At 48.1% G+C, this 21,457-nt stretch overlaps 1 protein-coding gene across 1 annotated transcript; it reads right to left on the minus strand.

Moving 5' to 3' along the window:
• Nucleotides 1-1,826: 1,826 nt before the first annotated feature.
• On the minus strand, nucleotides 1,827-19,594 carry Nans (N-acetylneuraminate synthase). Its single transcript, XM_028770255.1, has 6 exons — nucleotides 19,431-19,594; nucleotides 14,420-14,635; nucleotides 7,661-7,760; nucleotides 6,606-6,760; nucleotides 4,658-4,924; nucleotides 1,827-3,167 (listed from the first exon to the last, which is right to left on the minus strand). The coding sequence occupies exons 1-6, from the start codon at nucleotides 19,560-19,562 to the stop codon at nucleotides 2,958-2,960; spliced, it is 1,080 nt and encodes a 359-aa protein (XP_028626088.1). The 5' UTR covers nucleotides 19,563-19,594; the 3' UTR covers nucleotides 1,827-2,957.
• Between the last annotated feature and the right edge of the window lie 1,863 nt (nucleotides 19,595-21,457).

Genomic DNA, 21,457 nt, shown 5'->3' on the forward strand with positions numbered 1-21,457 from the left:
CAGTGCCTCCCACCCTGTTAGCAGTAAAGGTCAGCTCCGTGAGTCCTGTCTGTAGAGATGTCACATGCCACGGCATAGCCCATCTACAAGTGCTTAGGCATGTCTTCCAAACCTGAGTTTTCCTACTGTGAGTGAGCTGGGAATGTGCCTGGATACCAGTCCAGCTACAGACAAGAACACCCATCACTCACACTTCCCCAGAAGTTATTCTAGGTTCCAAAAGTGGGAAGTCCTAATTCACAAATGAACCGCTAGAGCAAACTATACACTGAAGAGAGACCTGAATGTATGCTTCAAATAGGAGTGATACAGCAAATACAGTTAGACTGGCCTGGAGAAGTGACACTTCAGTGTGGTTAAGGGTTCAAATTGCTCTTACAGAGGACCCAAGTTTGGGACCCAGCACCCATATCAGGCATCTCACAACTGCTTATAACTCCAGCTCCAGGGGATCTGACACCCGTGCCCTCTGTGGACACACACATAAACCTTAAAAAAAAATAAAGGCTGGGCTGGAGAAATGGCTCAGTGGTTAAGAGCACTGACTGCACTTCCAGAGGTCCTGAGTTCAAATCCCAGCAACCACATGGTGGCTCACAACCATCTGTAATGAGATCTGATGCCCTCTTCTGGTGTGTCTGAAGACAGCTACAGTGTATTCATAAATAATAAATAAATAAATCTTAAAAAAAAAAATAATAAAGGCCTAATATGAACACAAAGATTAAGAACTTGAAAATGGGGGCTAGAGAGATGGCTCAGAGATTAAAAGCTACCCTTTGAGAGGACCCGAGTTCAATTCCCAGTGCGTACCCATGGCAGCTCACAACTCTAACTCCAGTTCTAGGGGATCCAGGACCCTCAGAGACATCTATATAAACAAAATACCAATGCACATACAATTTATGTGTGTGTGTGTGCTGGGCAGAAGTGGCATATGCCTTTAATCCTAGCATTCAGGAGGCAGAGGCAGAGGCAGGAAGAGCTCCGAATTCAAGACCAGCCTGGTCTACAGAGTGAGTTCTAGGACAGCCAGGGCTACACAGAAAAACTGTCTCAGAAAGAAAGAAAGAAAGAAAGAAAGAAAGAAAGAAAGAAAGAAAGAACCCTGCAATGAAGGGCTGAAGAGATGTCTCGGTGGTTAAGAGCATTTTCTGCTTACAGAAAACTTGGGTTCCTAAGGGCTCATAACTGTAATTCTAGTAGGGATCTGAGGCTCTCCTTTGACCTCCATTGGTACTGTGCATATATACATACACATGTAAAATAAAAACAAATCTTTAAAAAAAGAGGAAAGGGGCTGAGATGGCTCAGGGGTTTTGCATGGACTGCTCTTCCAGAGGTCCTGAGTTCCATTCCCAGCAACTACATGGTGGCTGACAACCATCTATGATGGAATCTGATGTCCTCTTCTGGTGTGTCTGAAGACAGCGACAGTGGACTCACATAATTCTTTAAAAGGAGGAGGGAGGCTTGAAAAGAGGGGAGGGCTCAAGGTGGATCACAGCACCCAAGTAAAAAGCCAGGCTTGGCAGTGCACTGTGGGCAAACAGGCCTTCTGGAGCCCACCAGATGCCAGCATATCTAATGCTGTCTCAGATAAAACAGGGTACCTGACTTCTGCACATACAAACACACAAAACTGGGAGGTGCAGGAATCAGTGGACCATTGAGACAGTCAGCTGGTAAAGGAGACTGCTACCAAGCCTGAGGACCTGAGTTTGATCCTTGGAACCAACATGGTGGAGGGAGAGAACTGACCCCCGAAAGTTGTCCTCTGTAATTCGTGCACATAGACACACACATAAAAAGTGAATATAGGCCAATCATGGTAGCACACAGCTTTAATCTCAGCCCTCAGGTGGCACAGGCAAGTAGATCTCAGTGTCTGAGTCCAGTCTGGTCTACGGGGTGAGTTCCAAGCCAGCCAGGATAGAGTAAGATCTTATCTTTTTTTTTTTAAAAAAAAAAAAAAAGGTAAAAGTTTTTTAAATAAGATGAAGACAAGGAGATACTTAAAAAGAACAAGATGAGCCAGGCAGTGGTGGCACATGCCTTTAATCCCAGCACTTGGGAGGCAGAGGCAGGCGGATTTCTGAGTTCGAGGCCAGCCTGGTCTACAGAGTGAGTTCCAGGACAGCCAGGGCTACACAGAGAAACCCTGTCTCGAAAAATGAAAAAAGAAAAAAAAAAGATTAATCTCAGGATTGATTCCAAAGAACAAAGTGAAATGTGACAGTGAACCTCTGTAGAGTTTATGCACTTAAAGAAGTCAAACAATAGGACCTTTGTCTGGGTTTGCAATCTGTCGTATGTAACAAGACACAGGTGTTTACGTCAGGGTTGATTTCTGTACCTCCCTCCAGGGTTAAGATGTGCACACTCCCTGCTCCACCCTGCCACTCTCCTCCAGACCACTCCTCCCCTTCACGTCCCCCTCTAACAGCGGGACCAAATGTACCGTGGGTTAGTGAGCATCTGCTGCCTGAGGACAGGCCTTCGAGAAAGGGACTGGCTGGCTAAGAACCATGTCCCTAGGCCTCTGGTGGTGACAATTTGCTAAAGGGAGGACCAAGTGCCCTGTCCCTGCCTTTGCTCAGACAGGAGAGCTTGTCTCTGCCCACAGGTCCTCAGGCAGAGGTTAATGCCCACCGTTCAGTGCTCTATGCGGAACTGAGAGCTCAGGTCCCACGAGTGGCTTTGGAGAGAGGGAACACGAAGGCTCAAGATGCCAAGAGAGCCACACAGAAACCCTAAAGGAGCAGCACTTGCTCTGGGCTGCCTTCTCTGGCTGGACACTTCGAAGCAGAATAGAAAGGGGCTCCTTCTTTCCAATGGGCTAGACCCAGGTGGCCACTCTGACAGGGTGGCCTGGAGACCGACGCTCCTGCCCCTCTGCACCCGACACACTGGACAGCAGTAGCAGGATGGCTGAGAAGCCGAAGTGGCACTTTATTCTAAGCCTTGATTTTCTTGCTGTGACTTTCCACAGATTCCTCCATCACCGTGTCATCTTCTTCAACAGTGACCAGCACCTTTTTGCCCACTAAATTAAAGATGTCTTCAGGAGGATAGCCTTTGGGCTCTCCCACCTTCACAGTGAGCATGTCCAGGGTTAGGATGGTGCCTGCTGGGATTTTTACCTTGGCTACCACGGACTTGCCGAGCTGTAGAGGAAGGAAACTCTGTTAGATCCTAGCTGTAATACCTGTACACCTGCTGTCCCTGTAATGGGACCTCAGAGCAGGTCCCATTTACTCTCACCACAGTACCCAGAACAACTCCTCACAGAAAAAAGACACAGCCAGTGTCAGGGGACATCACAGACTAAGAGGAGAGGCCTTTCCAGTAATCCAGCACAATGGAAAAGGCTCAGGCCCTGTAGTCAGATGGATCCAGGCTCAGTACCTGTTGGCCTGGGATTGTATGCTTTGGTTTCCCTGTTAAAGGGTGCTGGCACCTTGTCAGACTATTAGCAGAATGTGGTAAGAGTGCTCACAACATACGACAACTGTGATTACTCTTGTCACTATCTAGTCAACATCTTATGGGAAACTTAGGTCAAAAGAAGGCAAGAAGCTTGGTCAAGCTGCTGATAACTGAGATGAGAACCTAAGAGGAAAGCCCTGGCCCTGCTCCAGGGTGGACACAACCCTCCTGCCGCTGTGTTCTATAAAACAACTCATGAGCAGTGAGGGGGACTGACATGCAAATGACATGCAAAAGGGTGCTCAGGAAGAGAACAGACAGGACAGGCAGGCGTGGAGACCAGGAGCTGTCTAAAGCTCACGACCAGCATCTCTGCCTCCCCGTAAATACTCTGCAGCAGGCAGTATCTGCTGTCCTCTGCAGCTTACACACAAGAGCCTTGACTTCTAATTCTACTCGAACTTAGCACCAGGAAAGGCTTGTGGCCCTTCCTATGCTTCACCCTCTGCTTTGAACACCACACTTCACAACCAACTCCTGGAACTCTCACGCACACAACTCTCTCCACTTCACTTGCGAGGCTGTTAAGATTCTTTTACTGATAACCTCCCAGTGTGCGCCTGTAACTTAGGGAGGTAGCAGGTAGTCTCCCCTGGAATAAGAGATGACAGTGTTCTCATGTATACCTAGTCTGGCCTCTGCCCGACCCATACAACTGCAGGTGAGGAGTCTTGCACTCCAGTGGTCCTGCAACTCCTGGCTCTAAACTTAGACGGGCAGAAAGGTCCAGGCCACAGCTTCCAAGAAGCCAGGAGGCATGCCTCAGCCTTGCCACCCCTGAGCAGCAGCCCTGCGATGCTGGGATGATGGCCGTGGCCTACCCTGTGCCTCTTTGTACTTCCCATGCTTCAGTATGCCTACTCCACATGACCCAGGCTTGACCATCTCAGGACTTCACATCCCCTGGGGTCCAGAGTCCTAGGGCCACAAGCTTCAGAGCCTTAGTGGAAAATCTAATGTGACCAGAGGAGGCTGAAAAGTCTAAACTCCTCTTATGGAACACATAACCCTGCAACTCACATAGCCTGATGATGCTCAGAAGGATGGGTAGGACACTCCTTAACCAGCTTATCTGGCAGGCTCAGACAGGTCATCCTGAGCCCCACTCCTAGCAGGTGTGCCGCTCCTGCCTCAGGAGAGTAGGGCTGGGCAGTTAGGAAGCACCCACCTTCTCATTGCAGGCCATCTCACAGGGCAGCAGCTGCTTGGTTGGAGAGCCCAGTGCCCGCTCCACCAGGCGCACAGACCGCACCAGCTCTGCCAGTTCTCCAGGCTCCAGCGAGGCTGAGTGGTCACTCCCCTTCCAGGTCTTGTCCAAGGTTATGTGACGTTCCAACACCTTGGCCCCCAGAGCCACTGCGGCCACAGATATGGCGATGCCTGTCTCATGCCCAGAATACCCTATGGGAATGTCGGGAAAGAGCTTCTGGTATTCCTATAAAAGAGAAGAGGGAAGTGGGTACCCTTCTGGCCTTCACACACGTCCTCCCAGTCAGGGAGATCTGAAGAGCACCCCATTTCTGCCAGTCAAGAGGAGAGCAGCCACGGGCTGGACAGTAAGGCGCACTGACCAATCCTTTGTGAGAAGAATAAAAGTACTCCTTGACAGCTGCTGGGAATTCAGGAAGGGCACGCACTGTACTGGCTAGTTTTATGTCAGCTTGACGCAATGGCTGGAATAATCAGACGAGGGAGGAGCCTCAATTGAGAAGATGCCTCCATAAGACCTGACTGCAGGGCATTTTCTTACTTAGTGATGGGTGCAGGAGGACTCAGCCCATTGTGGGTAGTGCCACCTGTGGGCTGGTGGTCCTGGGGTCTGTAAGAAAGCAGGCGAGCAAGCCATGAAGAGCAGCACCCCTCCATGGCCTCTGCATCAGCTCTTGCCTCCAGGCTCCCGCCCCGTGTGAGCTCCTGCCCTCACAGCTTTTGATGCCGGACTGTTGTATAGAACCGTAAGAGATATAAACACCCAAGTTACTTTGGTAATGGTGTTTTTTTTTGGTTTTTTGGTTTTTTTTTTCGAGACAGGGTTTCTCTGTGTAGCCCTGGCTGTCCTGGAACTCACTCTGTAGACCAGGCTGGCCTCGAACTCAGAAATCTGCCTGCCTCTGCCTCTCAAATGCTGGGATTGAAGGCGTGCGCCACCACTGCCCAGCAAATAATGGTGTTTCATCATAGAAACCCTAAGATGCCCACCATACTGTAAAAGTTGTTGTCATTGAAAATGCCTTCTGTGGGCCACCAAGATGGCTCTGAGGGTGAAGGCAAGCAAGCGCCTGAGACCAAACCTGACAACATGTGTATGACCCCTGGAAGCCATGTGGCAGGAGAAAAGAACCAGCTCCCACAGGCTGTCTTCTGACTGCCATACACTTGCCACGGCACATGTACACACACACACAAATCCACGACATTTCAATACACCAATACTCTTTGTGAACATTTAACCCTGGGAAGAGCAAGAAGAACATCATAACTGAAATGGAAGGCCTGAACTCACCGGAAAGTACCTGTGTGTGACATTTAATGAGTTTGCACTGCTGAAACCAAGTGTGCTACAGAAGTATCAGTTATATACACAGCCCAGGCCCAGAAAATCCTGTCAGAGAGAATGCTAAATAATGAATATGTTACCCACAATCCCCCGGTGCACCAAGACCTTCTCAGCTGAGTGACAGTGGCCAGAGGCAGGAGAGGCCACAGCCCGGCAGGAGGTGCAGGTGGGCTTAGTAGCAGATTAGGGATGCTGAGTGGCAAAGGCCTGGATATCTGGCGACAGACAGGTGATCAGAGTCCAGGCTTCGAGGCCAGGGGACTGTGACTGCGGTGACTGGGTGGGCTGGCAACACCGTTCTCTCTGTTTATATTTCCTTGACTATCTGGGTCTAATTTGATTCTGTCACACTTAAGACAGAATCTGTACATTAGAAAGTGTTCTATGATTGGTTAGAATTCTGTTGTAAGAAAGGCTAGGGCTAGGGCTGTAGCTCAGTGGCAGAGCTAGGCTGGTGTGTCATGCTGGGGGCTCAGTCCCCAGCACTGTGAATGAACAAGTACTAAACGTTCCACTGTCTCAGAGGATCTGGGTCAATGAGACTCCACTTCATGCTCACCGAGATGACGCGCAGGTTGGCATCCTCCGGCTGTAGTGGGTATGCACTGGTGCACTGGAGGAAGCAGAAGTTGGGATTCAGGGGCTTCACGATCTGATAGACTTGCTTCATGGTATCCATTGACTGCATTCCACTGGAGATCACCATAGGACGACCTGGAGAACCAGCACCTTCTTCACAGGGGCTCAGACTCTCCCCCACCCACATCTAAGACACCGCACAGAGACTGAGGAGGAAATACACTGTCCTCAGCACCATGCTTCAGCAAAGGGAAGCACACCAAGGGACCTCACTCCCGAGGGGGAGAGAAGCATCTCTGCAGATCAAGAGGCTGCACAGGACAGACAGGCTTCATCTCTTTCTACAAACCCCAAGTCTGTCTGAAATACTCGAAATTCTGGACCACTCCATTGTGGACAAGACACACAACCTGCAGTATGATGATTCCTGAGTGCAAGAGCACAGCTGAGAGAGGCCAAGAGCTATCAGCTCTAGTGCTGGCCTGCACAGAGCCCTGTCCTTACAGCTTCTGATGCCTTGCCTATGAGAAAAGTACAGAATATCCTGGTAATACGACCCGCTTCCATCCCAGGTTTGAAATGAGGGAAAAGAGATTGATTATTCACATGGGGAATCCACTTATTGTCATGTGGAGACATTAGGGAAGAGATTCCTGCACTGGCCAGGGATGTGGCTCTGTGGTGGAATACTCACACAAGTGCATGGGACACTGGGTTCAGTCCCCAGCACTGTCCGAAAACAAAAGAGTAGAAGCAGGCTTCTAAGACGGGTCTCCAAAGCTGGGTGTGATCAATCTCAGCACTCAAGAGGCAGAGACAGGCAGATCTCTAGGCCAACCTGGGCTACATAGCAAGTTCCAGGCCAGCCAGACTACAAAGAGAGACCCTGTCAAAAAAACAAAAAAACAAAACCAAAACAAAACAAAAAACCAAACCCAAAAGCAACAGAAAGAATTGAGTATCCATGAGCGCTATCAAAGACACTAGGGGACAGAAACACAAAGCTGGGATCTAGTTTTAGGAAAAGACACTTACCTTTCTTTGCTGTCTTTTCCAGATAAGGAAAATTGTTAGTGTCCCCAGACCCAACTTTGAAAAAGGGAACATTCAGCTCATGCAGAAACTCGACTGCCATCTACAAAAAATCAGAGGGAATACCTTTCACCATTGGTTAGAAGACTGTCCTTGTGCTACAGGACAGGAGATAGAGGAATCCAGTACAGACCAGAGAACACGTCAACATGTCTGCACACCCATCAGTCCAGGGCACACCCCTGGCCTGTTCCCAGCCATCAATGGCTACAAGAATGTGAAGGAAGCACTGCCTCTGGCCAGGCTGTTCCTTCCCCCAAGGACTTGTGAACAAAAGCAAAAAGGCTGTGACCTACACATGGCCCAGAAGCCAGGCAGAGAGAGCAACCAGTCCTGAGAGGTCAATGACCTGAAAGAAGACACTGAATCCTACCAAGAGGGGCAAATGGAGCAATCTGTGTCCTGGCCTGACCTGCCGATCAGCAGCTGGCCCTTTCAGACCTTGAACTGTGGGACCTGCAAAAAGCCAGCAGTCACCAGTCAGGCTCAATGAACCCTGTAATGTAGGATGCAGCCAGAAGACTCAGGAAGCCGGGAGGTGTCAGCAAATGGTTCCAGGATAACCTCAGGACTGGAGGAGATGCACCACACACACACCACACAAAAGTAAAATCTCATATTCTGTTAAACTGCAAGAACTAATAAGGGTGGATTCTCTATGAGTTCAAGACCAGCCTGGTCTTACCCAGCAAGTTCCAGGTCAGCCAGAATGACATAAGAACTTGTCTCAAAAAAAAAAAGGAAACAAGAGGTGGAGAATGGTTCAGGGGTTAAGAACACTGGCTGTTCTTCCAGAGGACCCAGGTTTGATTCCCGCAAACCACATGGAGACTCACAACCATCTACAACTCGTTCTAGGAGACCTGATTTCCTCCCTCTTCTGGCCTCTGAGAGTACCAGACATACAAATGGTACACGGACATATTTGTAAACAAAACATCCATACCCATAAGTAAAAATAAAGTATGTTTTAAAAAACTTGAAAAATAAAAAAGACTTTTTTTTTTTTTTTTGGTTTTTCGAGACAGGGTTTCTCTGTGTAGCTCTGGCTATCCTGGAACTCACTCTGTAGACCAGGCTGGCCTGGAACTCAGAAATCCACCTGCCTCAGCCTCCTAAGTGCTGGGATTAAAGGTGTGCGCCACCACCGCCCAGCTAAAAAAGACATTTTTAAACTAGCCCACTGCAACAGACCTCTGTCTACCTCCCTGGCAGGTTTGGAACCTCTGACTGACAAAGTATGGGCTCAGGAGAGAGACCAAGCAAGCACAGGTAAGGATGCCTAGTACAGAAAAAGTATTTCAAAGATTTAGCTACAAGGATTGTGAAATATGAAGTAGAATTCTATCACCTGCAAGTTATTGTTTTTAATATCTATTTACTTTATGTATGTGAGTACACATACACTATCACTGTCTTCAGACACACCAGAAGAGGGCATCAGATCCTATTACAGATGGTTGTGAGCTACCACGTGGTTGTTGGGAATTGGACTCAGAACCTCTGGAAGAGCAGCAGTTGGTACTCCTTAACTGCTGAGCTATCTCTCCAGCCCCCTGCAAGTTATTTGTTTAAACTGCCAAGAGGAAAAAGTGTCTGCAATCCACCTGGGAAAACATCGCCATCTAGTGGCTATTTTGAGAACTGCTTCTTTGGGTCACCACCCTGCAAAGGTGCAAACCTGCCACCTTCAGGTTAGGACCCGCTGGCTTCCTATAACCTGCCCTACTGCTGTGAGACCCCTTCCCTGGCACAAGCCAGACAGCCCTATCACTTCTTCTTTTTAGTTTGCCTTAAAGTAATTCAATCAATAAATAGTTCCTCAGGCGCTGATTGGGTTCAGTGCATGGAACAGGGCAGCCTAGTACTAAGGAAACTGACCAGCTTATAGTTCCTTAGAGGGTCCTAGGATATAAACCTCTCTGATCTTAAAGCCAGGTTGGTCTATAACCTGATTTGACTCAGGAATGTTTTTCTTTGCTTTTTGAGACAGGCTCTTATTCTAGGTTGGCCTGAAACTTGCTATGTAGCCTACACTGGCCTCCAACTCTTGATTCTCAGACATGCCAAAGGAGATTACAGACATGCTCCACCATGCCTGGCTGACTGACTCAGAACTGTTTAAACTTTATTAAGAGCAGACAGTGGGCATGCCTTTGATCCAGCACTTCAAAGGCAGAGGCAGGTAGACCTCTGGAGTGTGAGGCTAGCCTGATCACAGTGAGTTCCAGAACACCCAGTGTTGCATAGAGACCCTGCCTCAAAAATAAATACATAAATAAAATAAGAACAGTCAGTATGTGCTCAGAACCTCTCTTCTGTATGTATACTGAGAGAAATTATGGTCCAAGAAGGAGTTACAGAAAAAGGAAAGCTAGGACTTCTCTTTTTTCAAAACCATCACCATATATAGCCCAGGCTAGCCTCAAACTGCCTTCTTCATATCCCTGCTTTGATTGTTGGGATTACATGGTCAGCCACACTGGGGAACCGAGGCTTTTCTTTTTTTTTTTTTTTTTTTTTTTTTTAAATATTTATTTATTTATTGTATTGATGAGTACACTGTAGCTGTCTTCAGACACACCAGAAGAGGGCATCCAATCTCATTACGGATGGTTGTGAGCCACCATGTGGTTGCTGGGATTTGAACTCAGGACCTCTGGAAGAGCAGTCAGTGCTCTTAACCGCTGAGCCATCTCTCCAGCCCTAAAGACTTCTTTTTTTTTTCTTTTTTTTTTGGTTTTTCGAGACAAGGTTTTTCTGTGTAGCCCTGGCTGTCCTGGAACTGACTCTGTAGACCAGGCTGGCCTCGAACTCAGAAATCCACCTGCCGAGGCTTTTCTAAAGCCCCTTCATCTGGGGATCACACTGGAGAGGAACATGAAGTCCATGGTGATGATAAGCTGGGGGCACAGAGGTGAGTGACCACTGGGGAGCTGCAAACAAAAATTCCGGGGGGGGAAAAAAGGTATATCTGGCTGTGAACAAAACAAAAGGAGGAGGAAGAAGAAGAAGAGGAAGAGGAAGAAGAAGAGAAGGAAGAGGAGGAAGATAAAAAAGAAGAGGAAAAGGAATTAGAAAACAACTCCTGGGGAGCTGGTGAGTTGGCTCAGAGGTTATGAGCACTGACTGCTCTTCCAGAGGTCCTAAGTTCAATTCCCAGCAACCACATGGTGGCTCACAACCATCTGTAACAGCATCTGATGCCCTCTTCTGGTGTGTCTGAAGATAGCAACAGTGTATTTATATACAATAAATAAATGAATGTTCAGAAAACAACTCCTGGATGACCTATCTACAGTGCTGTGGGGAGATTGGAGTTTTGTAGGTTCAAAAGTCATTTACTTTATCTTGGGCTAGTGTTAGTCCTCTGGAACAGCCATGCCTGACCTCTCTGTATCTGAGGTGACACTTCACGGTAATAAATAAAAACCTTAGATGCTGTTAACTTAGTGGTGCACACTAGCTTCTGCCAATCCACGAGCTAAATGAATCAGATAGCATCCTGGGCCTATAGAACAGTTCCCCCACCTCTCTGTACCCACCTCTCTGGTGTATTTTAAAGATGCCTTGTTTCCTGACTTTCTTTGTTCTGTAAAACTGTAAAAACCTTGTGAGACTGCTTCCACACTGGAACATGGACTCCGGGGTAACCTAAATCTATGTTCCCAGGCTCTTGTCACTCAGAACAGCTCCTGAATAAACTATCTCCTTTTCCCTTTAAGATGAGAGCTGTGGTTTTTACACTGACAGAGCACGGAGCCAAAAAAGGACAGGCCAGCTGTCAGAGGCAGCAGGCAGTAGACAGCCAGGGGAGGGAGGAAAGAATGCCAGGGCAGGAGCGGAGTCACTGAGCAGGTACCCAGCAGGGCCACCAGGCTCATGGCTTCTGCCTGCAGCCTCAATACTAAGCTCTCTTAGGTTAAAGTCCACCTCCTCTGCACACCCTGCGGACACGTGTCCTGCCACACACCTTAACCCCCCCTGAGCACACAGAGCCACCCGGAACAGCTCACACAGCAGAGAAAGACAGGGCTCGTTAAAATGATGGCTGGCATAAGGAAGTCAGGAAGGTAAGCCCGGGAACCACCTGCTTCAGAAACGGAGGTGGTGGACACAGAAGGACAAACAGAACCCAACCAAGCCAGCTCTAAGGAGGCCTGGCAAGAAACCCTGGCTTGGCAAAGCAAGATCAATTTACTCTTTTGTAAACGTCCTCCGACCCATTTCTGCCTCACTGGCCCAGGCTAGCCAGGAGAGGAGCTTCAAACAAATGAAGAAGAGCCTCTGTCCCAAACAGGCAGCAGTGAAACCAAGCAGGTTTTCAGTATAGAAAAGCAGCATTGCTTCCGGCTTGTAGGCTGTGCGGCCCAGGCTGGCTATGGTGGGGTGTACTCCAGACTCCACCTCCCAACTGCTGGGACTATTAGTCTTTTTAGTTTTTTTGGTTTGCTTTTTACCCTCTCTCCCCCCATGATGGAAGGAGAAAAGCAGCTCCTCCAAGTTCTACGGATGAAAGTCAGTTTGTCAGGACAAGGGCGAGCGCCTTTACTCACTGTGCCGTCTCATTATGATGCTCTGAACTGAGAAAAGTGTGATATAGCCGAAGCTGAGCTCTCTACCTCCCCTCATCCTTTTGTCCATCCATCCATCCGTCTGTTTGTTTGTTTTTTGAGACAGGGCTTCTCTGTGTAGTCCTGGCCACCCTAGAACTTACTCTGTAGACCAGGCTGCCCTCAACTCCTCCTGCCTCTCCCTCCCAAGTGCTGGATTAAAGATGTGTGCTGCTACTACCTGCCTCGTTATTTATTTATCTTTAATTTTGCATATGTATTTACATAAAGCAGAGTGGCCTGAGGGAAGTACAAGGACAACTGCAGGACTTAGTTTCTCTCTTCACCATGAGGGACCTGGAGACTGAACTCGGATCATCAGGCTTGGGGGCAACTATTTATTTATATTTGAGATGGAATCTCATTTTATAGCTCTGAGCAGTCTGAAACTCACTACTATATCGTCTAGCCAGTTTTGAACTCACGGCAATCCCCTTGACTAAATTTACCAATGCTGGATAACAGGCCCAAGCTACCATATGAGGCTTCCCCCCCCCTTTTTACAAGGACCAATGCTTACAATTACAAATATATTTGGAAATCTGGGGGACTAGCACAAAGACAGAGGTGTGTCTTATATACCAGGTGTGGTAGGGCACACCTTTAATCCCAGCACTTCTAGAGGCAGGGGCAGAAGGCTCTGCGAGTTCCAGGCCAGACTGATCTATAGAGCGGATTCTGCTGGAGTTACAAGTAAGACACAGTGAGACAGAGATTTTGTGTGTGTGTGTGTGTGTGTGTGTGTGTGTGTGTACATGCGTGCACATGTGTGCGTGCATTAAAAACTCTGACTAAAGTAATGAGAAAGTCATCCAAAGGCAGTAAAAACACATCCCTGCAGTCCACCGTAGGAAACAACTTTGAGGAAACACCTGAGGACACAGGGCAAGGACGCTCATCTTGGTGTCTTGTTTTGAGTCAGTCTCGAGTATTTCAGGCTGACCTCAAACTTACTGTGTAGCTGAGGCTGGTCTGAACTTATCCTAACTCCACCTTCCAAATGCTAGAGTTACAAGTGGGGACCACCAGCCCTGCCTTGGCATCATGGTATAAGAAACTGAAAGTAAACCAGGTGGACGTGCTACGTGCCTGTAATGGCAGCACTCAGGAATCTGCACTTGAAGGATCATGAGGCCAGCTTGGTCTACATCATGAATTCCAGACCAACCAAGGCTACATACTAAGACCCTGTGTCCAAAAAAAAAAACATTCTAGTTTATCCTCCAAAAGAAACACTGCACTGCTATCAAAGCCTTCACACAGGGGGAGCAAAACTGTGTTCTAACACTAACTGGAAAAAGAACACATAAAACCAAGCATGACAAGCCAGGAATAACCAGCTACAACATACATGTAAGACTCAAAGAGGAAATCCACAGAGAGATAATGCATAGGAACCATAGGCCGGTCCCTCTCTTGGGTTTCTAAACTTTCTATTCTGGTGTCCTGTTTCCTTTTTTTTTTTTTTTTTTTTTGGTTTTTTGAGACAGGGTTTCTCTGTGTAGCCCGGGCTGTCCTGGAACTCACTCTGTAGACCAGGCTGGACTCAAACTCAGAAATCCACCTGCCTCTGCCTCCTGTTTCTAAGACTGAAGTTTCTGACATTTAGAAAAGACAGAGCATAGAGTCATCAAAGTACAGACGTTACCCCTTTAATCTCAGAACTCTGGGAGGCAGAAGCAGGGAGATCTCTAAGATCAAGGCCAGTCTGGCCTACAGAGTGAGTTCCAGACATCCAGGGGTGCACAGAGTCAAAAAATAAGGGATCGCAAAATGAACCTGAGGCTGGACCCTTCAAGGATGTCAGCACAGCCAGCCTCTGAGCCACTTACCTGTGGGTGTTACCAGCGGCACTGCAATGAGCCAGTCAGAGCTAGCTGGCAAGGGAGTATGTTGCCAATCTAGACCACTGTCCCACAGTGCGAAAAACCCTAGGGTTTATGGTGGCTGCTCTGATCCGGAGGTAAGTTTTTAAACTATGGTACCCTTCTCTCAGACCCCTTCTCTGGGCCTCCAGTCTGTGGGCTCTCCACTTCACTGCCTGCACCCCATGGATCCACTAGCACCTGCTGAGCAGCCAAGAGCTCACCTCGTCCATGCCAGAGGCCGTGAAGAAGATGCCGATCTCCTGCGCATAGCTCTGCAGCTCCTTGTACTGCTCGTGGCTGAATTCTAGATGCCGTTTGTGCTCCCCGTATGTCTTCCCCCATGAATGCTTCGAAGTATACGGTCTCTCCAGGGCCTTCCGGTTAAACTTGAACTCCAGCTCACTCTTCTGAAACTTAGCACAGTCAGCCCCACACTCCTGTAACAGAGGAAGACATTTTCAGTGACCTGGAGCAGACAGTGATAAGGCATCATTATATTTAGATAAAATGCTCAGCAGGTGAAGTGAGGTCACAAAAGACTTAAGTTCAATCCCCGCCACCCACGTAAAAGAACCAAACATAGTAGCATGTGCCTATAGTACCATCCCTGGAGCTTGCCTGCCAGCCAGTCTAACCAGCTTGTAAAATGGCTCATTGGATAAAGATGCTTACCAACAAGCCTGACGAACTGAGTTCAATCCCAGATCCCACACAATGGAAGAAGAGACCACCTAGAAGCTCAAACCTCCAAATATGCACCATGGCAGGGCTGCATATCCACGAGTATTTTTGTGTGCATGCACATGTGCGCACACACACACACACACAAACACAGACTTTATAAAAGGTAGCAAACAACTGAATCAGACGCCCAACACTGACCTCTGCCCTCTATATGCAAATGCATACACATGTACCACCAATGACACACAAGAAATTAAAGTTAAAGAATAAGCACACAGTAAGATGTCTCACTAAATAGCTCTGACTGGCCTGGAACTTGCTATGTAGACCAGTGATCCTCCTGCCTCTCCTTCCTGAGTGCTAGGATTAAACAGGTGAGCCATACGACAGGGTTACATCAAAATTATGTTTTAGGTAAGAAAAAAAGAAAAAGGCAAGATTCAGAAGGCAGAGGCAGGTGGATCTCTGTGAGCCTGAGCCCAGCCTACTTACACACTGAGCTCCAGGACAGCCAGGCTGTACATAAAGACTATCTCACAAGAACCAAAAGAGAAGAAGAAAAAAGAAAAGCACTTCCTCCACCATGTGGGTCCCAGGGATTGCAGGTGTGTGCAGATGCATGCCATGTCAGGTGGCTGAAGATCACCTGTGACTCCAGCTCTAAGAGATCCGGGCCTCTAGCCTCCAAGGGAATCTACACTCAGGCACACATCACGCATGCAGACATACACACCCACACAAAAATAACAAAAGTCAATGTTTAAAAAACAAAAATAGGCCGGGCAGTGGTGGCATACGCCTTTAATCCCGGCACTTGGGAGGCAGAGGCAGGCGGATTTCTGAGTTCGAGGCCAGCCTGGTCTACAGAGTGAGTTCCAGGACAGCCAGGGCTATACAGAGAAACCCTGTCTCGGAAAACCTAAAAAAAAATAAAATAAAATAAACCAAAAATAAAATCACTTGGGGTATTCCTAACACCCACACTTGACTCTCCTCAATTACCTAACCCTTTGCTTAGCCAATAAACTCACGGTTTCTTTCTGAATCTGAGTACCAAGGCAAGGCCAGGACTTGCAGCCGAACACAGACCCTGAGGTGCTGAGGAGACACCTTGGGCTGCACAATGGCACCTAAACTAGCAATCCCTACTAATGGTGAACCTATGTATTCTATATTATAATGGTGTATTTTTTTCTTGGAGAGGCAGATTTCAAGACAGGGTTTCTCTCTGTAGCCCTGGCTGTCCTAGAACTTGCTCTGTAGACCAGGCTGGCCTCGAACTTAGAGATCCACCTGCTTCTGCCTCCCAAGTGCTGGGGTTAAGAACATATACCACCACCACCCAGCATAAAGGTGTATTTTAAGTCCATTCTGGTGGTGCACACGTTTAATCCCAGCACTTGGGAAACAAAGGCAGGCAGATCTCTGTGAGGCCAGTCTGGTCTACATAGAGAGGTCCAGGCCAGCCATGGCTACATAGTAAGACCCTGTCTCAAAACTGCAAAAACAAAGATTAGAAAGATGGCTCATGCCGGGCGGTGGTGGCGCACGCCTTTAATCCCAGCACTTGGGAGGCAGAGGCAGGCGGATTTCTGAGTTTGAGGCCAGCCTGGTCTACAGAGTGAGTTCCAGGACAGCCAGGGCTACACAGAGAAACCCTGTCTCGAAAAACCAAAAACCAAAAAAAGATGGCTCATCTACTCTTACAGAGGACCCAAGTCTGGCTCCCAGCACCCACACCCAGCAGCTCACAACTGCCTACATCCAGCTCCGGGAAGATCCGGCACCTTTGCCTTCCCAAGTACCTGCTGGCACCAAAACATACACACAGCTTAAATAAATAAATCACAGGGGGTGGGGGGGAACACTTTAAACTTTTAATCCCAGGCACTTAGGAGGCAGAGGCAGGTAGATCGCTGTGAACTGAAGACCAGCTTGGTCTATAAGTTCCAACCCATCCAGGACTATAATAGTCTGATCCTGTCTTAAAAAAAAAAAAAAAAAAAAACTTTAAAAATGTATATTATTGGGCTGGTGAAGTGTCTCAGTAAATGCTTGGGCCACCAAGCCTGATGACCTGAGTTCAATCCTCACAATGCCCACATGTGTGTGCATACACTCTAAATATAATAAAACTAACAACAGATTCATCATGTGAGCAAGTGAGCCTGCACACTACACTCTAGGTAACTAATTCTACTCCTGCCACAAGTGGCAGCAAAGTCAAAATGTAGGGATTGTAAGAAACTTTCCTGCTTTAAATTTTAAAGAACCATAGAAAGAGAGTGAAATAAGAAACATCTGAGGCCCAGAAAAGTCACAGTCAACTCATAATGTCCTGACTCTAGGCCACGCTTTTGCTTACAGCCCCACCCCCATCAAGGTGTCCCCCATCACTGTGTCCCCTGGCCCCAATGCCCTCCGGAACTCAAGAACCTATGAGACAAAAACTATAACTCTGTTTGCACGGTTTTATATTTCTAGGTTTTACAACCTCATCATACAAGGAGGTCACACCTTGGAAAAATAGGCTGTTGCTTTGAATTAAAAGCAGGAATTTCCCTCTTCTACAGTCCACAGGCTGGAAACCTGTGTTTAAAGCGAAGATTAAAAATTATACATTTTTGAAACAAGGTCTCATTACGTAGCCCTGGTGAGCCTGGAACTTGCAATGTGGTCCAGGCTGGCCTTGAGCCACATAGAGATCTGACTGCCTCTACTTCTGACGACAGGCGTTACAGGAATTAAAGGACACAATACGTAAAACCACTTAGCTCAGCATCTCAAGAGTGAGAATCTAAAACTTGACAGCACTTGACAGCACTTATTACTTTAAAGTGTCTTTGTGCTTAAATAGTACTGCTGTCACAAGACCAGTCAACCAGTTCTGAGGAGGAGTAAGATAAAACTGAATTTGGGATGGTATGAAGTTAGGTGACCAGCATTAATAAACAATGCAGAAGCTATTTCTTTTTGTTTTGTTTTCATTTTTTTTTTTTTTTTTTTTTTTGATTTTCGAGACAGGGTTTCTCTGTGTAGCCCTGGCTGTCCTGGAACTCACTCTGTAGACCAGGCTGGCCTCGAACTCAGAAATCCACCTGCCTCTGCCTCCCAAGTGCTGGGATTAAAGGCGTGCGCCACCACTGCCCGGCTTGTTTTGTTTTCTGAGACAGGGTTTCTATCCTGGCTTTATGTCTGTGCAGAGCCTGTGTGTGTGTGTGTGTGTGTGTGTGTGTGTGTGTGTGAACAGAGATGAGAAGAGTGTCAGATCCCCTAGAACTGGGGTTAGAGATGGCTGTGAGCGGCCATGTGGATGCTGGGAACTGAACTGAGGTCCTTCTGCCGAGAAGCCAGAACTCTTAACCACTGAGCCATCTTTCCAGCCCCAGGAACTGCTGGATGTAATGACCCATGCCTATATGCCCAACTCTTGGGAGACTATGACAGGAAGACTAGTCCAAGTTTGAGAACCTAGCCTAGTCTACAGAGTAAGTTCCAAGCCAATCTACATTACAGAGTGAGATTATCTCTAAAATCAACAATAACAATCAATCAGTTAAAAAGATAACAAACCAAAAAAAAATCACTGGGCAGACTTTATGCAAGCTGAGGGGTAGGTCACAATGATGAACAGGGCATTTTCTCTTTAAAGACTGATTGTTCAAAACAAAAGAAAGTTTAAAAGAAATAATGATAAGTCCTTAGTGAAGGCTTGCAGCTGTAATCCCAGCACTTGGAAGGCTGAAGCAGAATATCTGAGGGATAGCCTGGGATACACGGTGACTCGAAGTCTAGCCCAGGTTAGAGTAAGTCCCTGTTTCAAAAGAACTAGAAACAAAACAGTGAACCCTAGGGCTGCGGGCTGTAGCTGGAGAAGTCAACCTTGTAGTCCAGACTGAACGAGTGGGAATTTACAGAGAGAAGTGGGGGCGCGCAGAGTAATAACCCATCTCAGGAGTTGTAGGTAGTGGTCACCTAAGGAGCCCTGGGCCAACTACTGTGCTTTTCACTCCTTTCCTTCTGGGATGCTCATCACAACTCCATGAGGCCGGGTTTTCAAATCAGGCAGCTTAGTCTCTAACCGGATCTGCACTTTTTACCGGTTAGTAATCCAAACACTGGGACTGAGAAGTGAAAAATGCCACATCGACTTCCAAGGACTGTAGAAAAATGTCACGGGAGGATCTCCGAGGTAGCATATGACAAGCAGGAAGGAGCTGGGTCCCTAAGATTCTGGTTAGGTAGGAAGCCACGGAGCGTGCCAGGAAAGGGTAGAAGCTGATTTAACCAGAAAGAGAAGAAAGAGGTCGGGTCGACAGAGAGAGCGAGCAAGAGAGCTGGAAGACGGAGTAGGGGAGCCCAGGAAAGAGAGACGCGGAGCATAGGACCGGAAGGCAACCGAGGGCGTGCTCTCCCAAGCCTCTCCGTGAACTCTCCCAGGCCTCTCCGTTAACCTAGCCTCACCCCCGGGCTCCCCTAAAATTCCTGTTAACCTTCCTAGGCTCCTCCGCTACCCCTCCGCGGACCTTCACGGGCCCCGCCCCTCACCTTGGCAGTGCGGATCATGCGCTTGGCCACATTTAAGTCTCCTTGGTGGTTCTGGCCGATCTCCGCGATGATGAAGCACGCGTGCTGCCCACCCACCCAGCGCCCGGGACACAGCTCCAGCTCCAGCGGCATGGTGCTAACCCGCGCCTGTTCGCTGTCGCGAGCGTTTCCGCACAGCGGTCGCGCAGGCCCGCAGGTCTCGGCCCCGCCACGTCATCCGGCGGCCTCCGTGCAGCCAATCCGCGCGCCCCGTCTCCCTCGACAGCCAATCGGAGCCCTCCTCTGCAGAGAGCGGGGAGAAAAGCAGGCCCCACCCCTCCAGCCCGTGCAGCCCGTGGAGCCCGTGGAGCCCTTGGAGCCCGTGGCAGGAGCGCGGTTTCTGTCCACGCCCCCAGATACAGCTTGTCTACTCTACAGCTAGGTACCAATGAGGAGAGAGTACAGCCCGTGTTGCAGACAGGAAAGTAAATGTTCTAGAGTTCGAATCCCATGGTTGCCGATTCTGAGACGGAAGGGAAAGACTTGGAAATTTTCGAGCAATGAGAGGAACACTCAGGAATACCAGTGATGGCTGTTGTCAACAGACTAGCAGGAATTTCCGCGCAGCCGCTAACAACTGCCTTTCTCCTTTCCCAGCTGTAGTCTGCAGTTTTCTAGAAATCTCACGAAAAATCAACGTTAGAGGAAAAGGGCAGATACAAAACCCTTCAGGGAACCCTAGTGGTTCCTGGTTTTGCCTTATCAGATTATAACCGCATCCAAAGTATCTCTGGAGCCACCTCACTTTCCAAGAGAGTGAAGGAAATGGGGGCCGGGGTGGGAGGATTGTCTTAGTAACCTTGTGAGATGCAACTTGAGAAGCACTAAAATGGTATTTATGGCTAATGCTAAGACAATTATGACTCTGGTCTTCTCAAGCATTGTTTATATCCTTCCCTGGAGCAGAAACATCATATAGAATTGTAAGACAGTATATAGAAATCTTTGATTGCAATAATTAGTATGGTATTTAATTTTTTTATGTATATGGGTGTTTTGCCAACTGTATGTCGTGCACCATGTGTGTGCCTGGTACCAGAAGAAGTGAGAAGAGAGAGTCAGATCCCCTGGAACTGGGAGTACTGATGATTGTGAGTCACCATGTGGACGCTGGGAACTGAGCCCAGGTCCTCTGGAAGAGCAGCCAATGGGCCTTATCGCTGAGCCATCCCTCCAGTCCGTACTGTAGTACGTTTTAGACAGCCATGACTGCTCCTACTGTATGAGAGGCAGCAGCCCTCAGGAAGTTCCACTAATTTGACCAAAGTCATCCTGAACTCTAGAGCAAGGCTCAGACTGAGGCTCTGGAGTGTTCCCCAACCCTGGGGCTCCTACAGTACACTCCCTGGATTTCAGACCAAGTTGAGACCCAAGAGTTAGATTGATTGTCTGCTTGACTACACAGAACTGAAGAACAGAAGAACCAGAGTAGAGAAGAGCGAAGTTTGAACACATTGGAATAAATGTTTAGTTCAAACTACCCACAAGACAGGAAGAAACACATCTGAAACTGACTGGGAGGGAGGAAACTCTGGAACCCATCCCCAGGGAGAAAGACTGAGGATGGAGAAAGCAGGAATGGATAGGGAGTGGGGGTGGGCAGGATAGAAGAAGCAGAGAGCAGACAATGCCCACAGAGAATTGGCGAGTGTCCCAAAGAGGGCAAGCCAACATGGTAGGCCCTTTGCTGGAAAGTGAGAAAGAAGGGAATGGAAGCTGAGCTCATGGCTGAACTGGACCCTGGTGTGCTGCATTAGTTGCCAGAGACCTGCTGCCTCAACTTTAGCTGACAGAGCAACAGGCCCTGATCACTGAGAAGAGGAAATATGCCACTAACGAAACTCAGTCACTTTTGGCTAAAGAAAACAATGTCAGCCAAGCATGGTGGCTCCGGCCGATAACCACAGTGCTTGTCGGAACTATGGCCACACGGTGAGTTCCGTGTCAGCCAGGGGAGCAGTTATTCTATCATTTATTTCTTGTTGTGG

This window comes from Grammomys surdaster, unplaced genomic scaffold (assembly GCF_004785775.1).
Source record: "Grammomys surdaster isolate TR1022 unplaced genomic scaffold, NIH_TR_1.0 199, whole genome shotgun sequence".
Lineage (NCBI taxonomy): Eukaryota > Metazoa > Chordata > Mammalia > Rodentia > Muridae > Grammomys > Grammomys surdaster.

What these genes read in the sequence shown, in the direction of transcription:
- Nans (XM_028770255.1), bottom strand. Translation starts at nt 19,562, where the DNA reads ATGCCGCTGGAGCTGGAGCTGTGTCCCGGGCGCTGGGTGGGTGGGCAG. An exon ending in GGAAAAGACAGCAAAGAAAG is followed by an intron (nt 6,761 to 7,660) that starts GTAAGTGTCTTT and finishes CTGGTTCTCCAG; the next exon opens with GTCGTCCTATGGTGATCTCC. An exon ending in CCAACCTGCGCGTCATCTCG is followed by an intron (nt 4,925 to 6,605) that starts GTGAGCATGAAG and finishes TCTCTTTTATAG; the next exon opens with GAATACCAGAAGCTCTTTCC.